The 1,531-nt window shown below is 57.2% G+C and overlaps 1 protein-coding gene across 1 annotated transcript; it reads right to left on the reverse strand.

The window, feature by feature from the left end:
* Window positions 1–645: 645 nt before the first annotated feature.
* On the reverse strand, window positions 646–1,185 carry LOC122393162. Its single transcript, XM_043388902.1, has one exon. It carries the CDS (start codon window positions 1,183–1,185, stop codon window positions 646–648), a length of 540 nt encoding a protein of 179 aa, XP_043244837.1.
* Window positions 1,186–1,531: the final 346 nt, after the last annotated feature.

The raw sequence follows: 1,531 nt of genomic DNA on the forward strand, positions 1-1,531 counted from the left end.
ACAAAGGGCCAGGGGAGATGTGGGGTGGGCGGGTGGAAATCGCTTGTGCTTCGCACTCGTAAAGGAAGATGGCTACCCAAGAGGTGGCCAAATTCCTGATGCGATGCGGGGTTTACCCATAACGTTATTTATCCATATACATATTATTATTATTAGTTTTTTTTTAAATAAATCATGAACTGACTTTCGTGCGTCTTAGTACATAAAGCACTTTTGATAAGTGCGATATAGCGACCATCTCAATATCACGTAGTGCCATCTATCTTCCTCCTACGGACCTAAAACTTGCATGGATGTAGATGTCGCTGCATGTCGTCCAGCCCTCGCGACCGTCTAATGTACCGTGATCGTCGCGAGCTCCGATACGTTACCATTAGCCGAATGTCGCTTTGCCAAATAGTAGTTCCGTATTGCCGTGTTGCCTCCCGTTGCGCAGTGTATTATTATTTTGCCGTAAAACCGGTCTCAACTCCTTTCCCCGCTTGCTCAGTGATGTTCCATTCTCCTTTGTTAACTGAAAGACGCCAAACACACCAAAGCACGCATATTCTAAGCTCGTTGGGCGAGATCAGGGCGGGGTGCCCGAAGTATCGAGGCGATGTGGGTGAACGGGGGAGGCGCTGGGGAGGCGCAGTGGAGGGGTGTTCAGTGGGAGCGGCGGTCCCGACGATGAGCGGCGTCTATGGCGAGGCAGGCACGCCGGACGTCGAGGCGGGGTCCACGTATGTAGGACGCATAGGTGTGTCCCTGCCACCGGCCGGACGCTTGTATAGTCTGGTTGGGTGTGCCTGTGGCGGCCGCAGCGGTGGCGAACCCGATGCGGAGGCTGTGGGTGGTGAGTTTTCCGGATGCGGAGCAGAGATTGGTTTTCAGCAAGTTGTTGAGCCAAGAAATGGTGGCGTAAGAGCCGGATGCCAGGGTGAAGAGCGGAAGGTCGGCTGGGAGGTGACCCGTGTAGGCCAGGTAGCGGTCCATGGCGCGAACAGGGCAGGCCGATCCTTGGAGTCGGGGTAACGTGACGACATGTCCTTTTCCGGTTTGGTCGGTTTTGGAGGCCGGGATGGTGAGGGTGAGGGCGTCATTGTCAGTGGTGACATGACGGCGGAGACACGTGCGGCGGGGAGAGTAGGCGCTGGCGCTGGGAGTTAGGTACTCACTGCCCCGTAGGGCTCCGAAGAACCCCATTGTCACAGCTGCCCACGCGGCCAGGCGGTCTTGAGTGGGGAGGGCGCCGCGTCGGAGTCTGCGACGGAGTGAAGTGAGAAGAGAAAGAGACATCGGGAGCCGTTTCTTGGTAGGCAGACGGGGCTTCTTGGCTACTGCTCGAAGGGCCAGGCGGACGCGTGCTGACAGCCCCAACAATGGCAGGTTATTGGCCACGTGCCAGTGTCGTATGCCAGCGAGGTGGGCCGTCACTGTGGCTTTGGACGCGCCGCGCAGGCAGAGGTGTGTCACATAGCGCAGAGTGGTGCTCTCCTCGGCAGGAAGTGGGTGAATCGCATGCGCCTGACAGAACTGGCGAAACTTCGCG

The sequence above is a fragment of the Amphibalanus amphitrite genome, unplaced genomic scaffold (genome assembly GCF_019059575.1).
Source record: "Amphibalanus amphitrite isolate SeventyFive unplaced genomic scaffold, NRLGWU_Aamphi_draft 000519F_arrow, whole genome shotgun sequence".
Taxonomy (NCBI): Eukaryota; Metazoa; Arthropoda; class Thecostraca; order Balanomorpha; family Balanidae; genus Amphibalanus; species Amphibalanus amphitrite.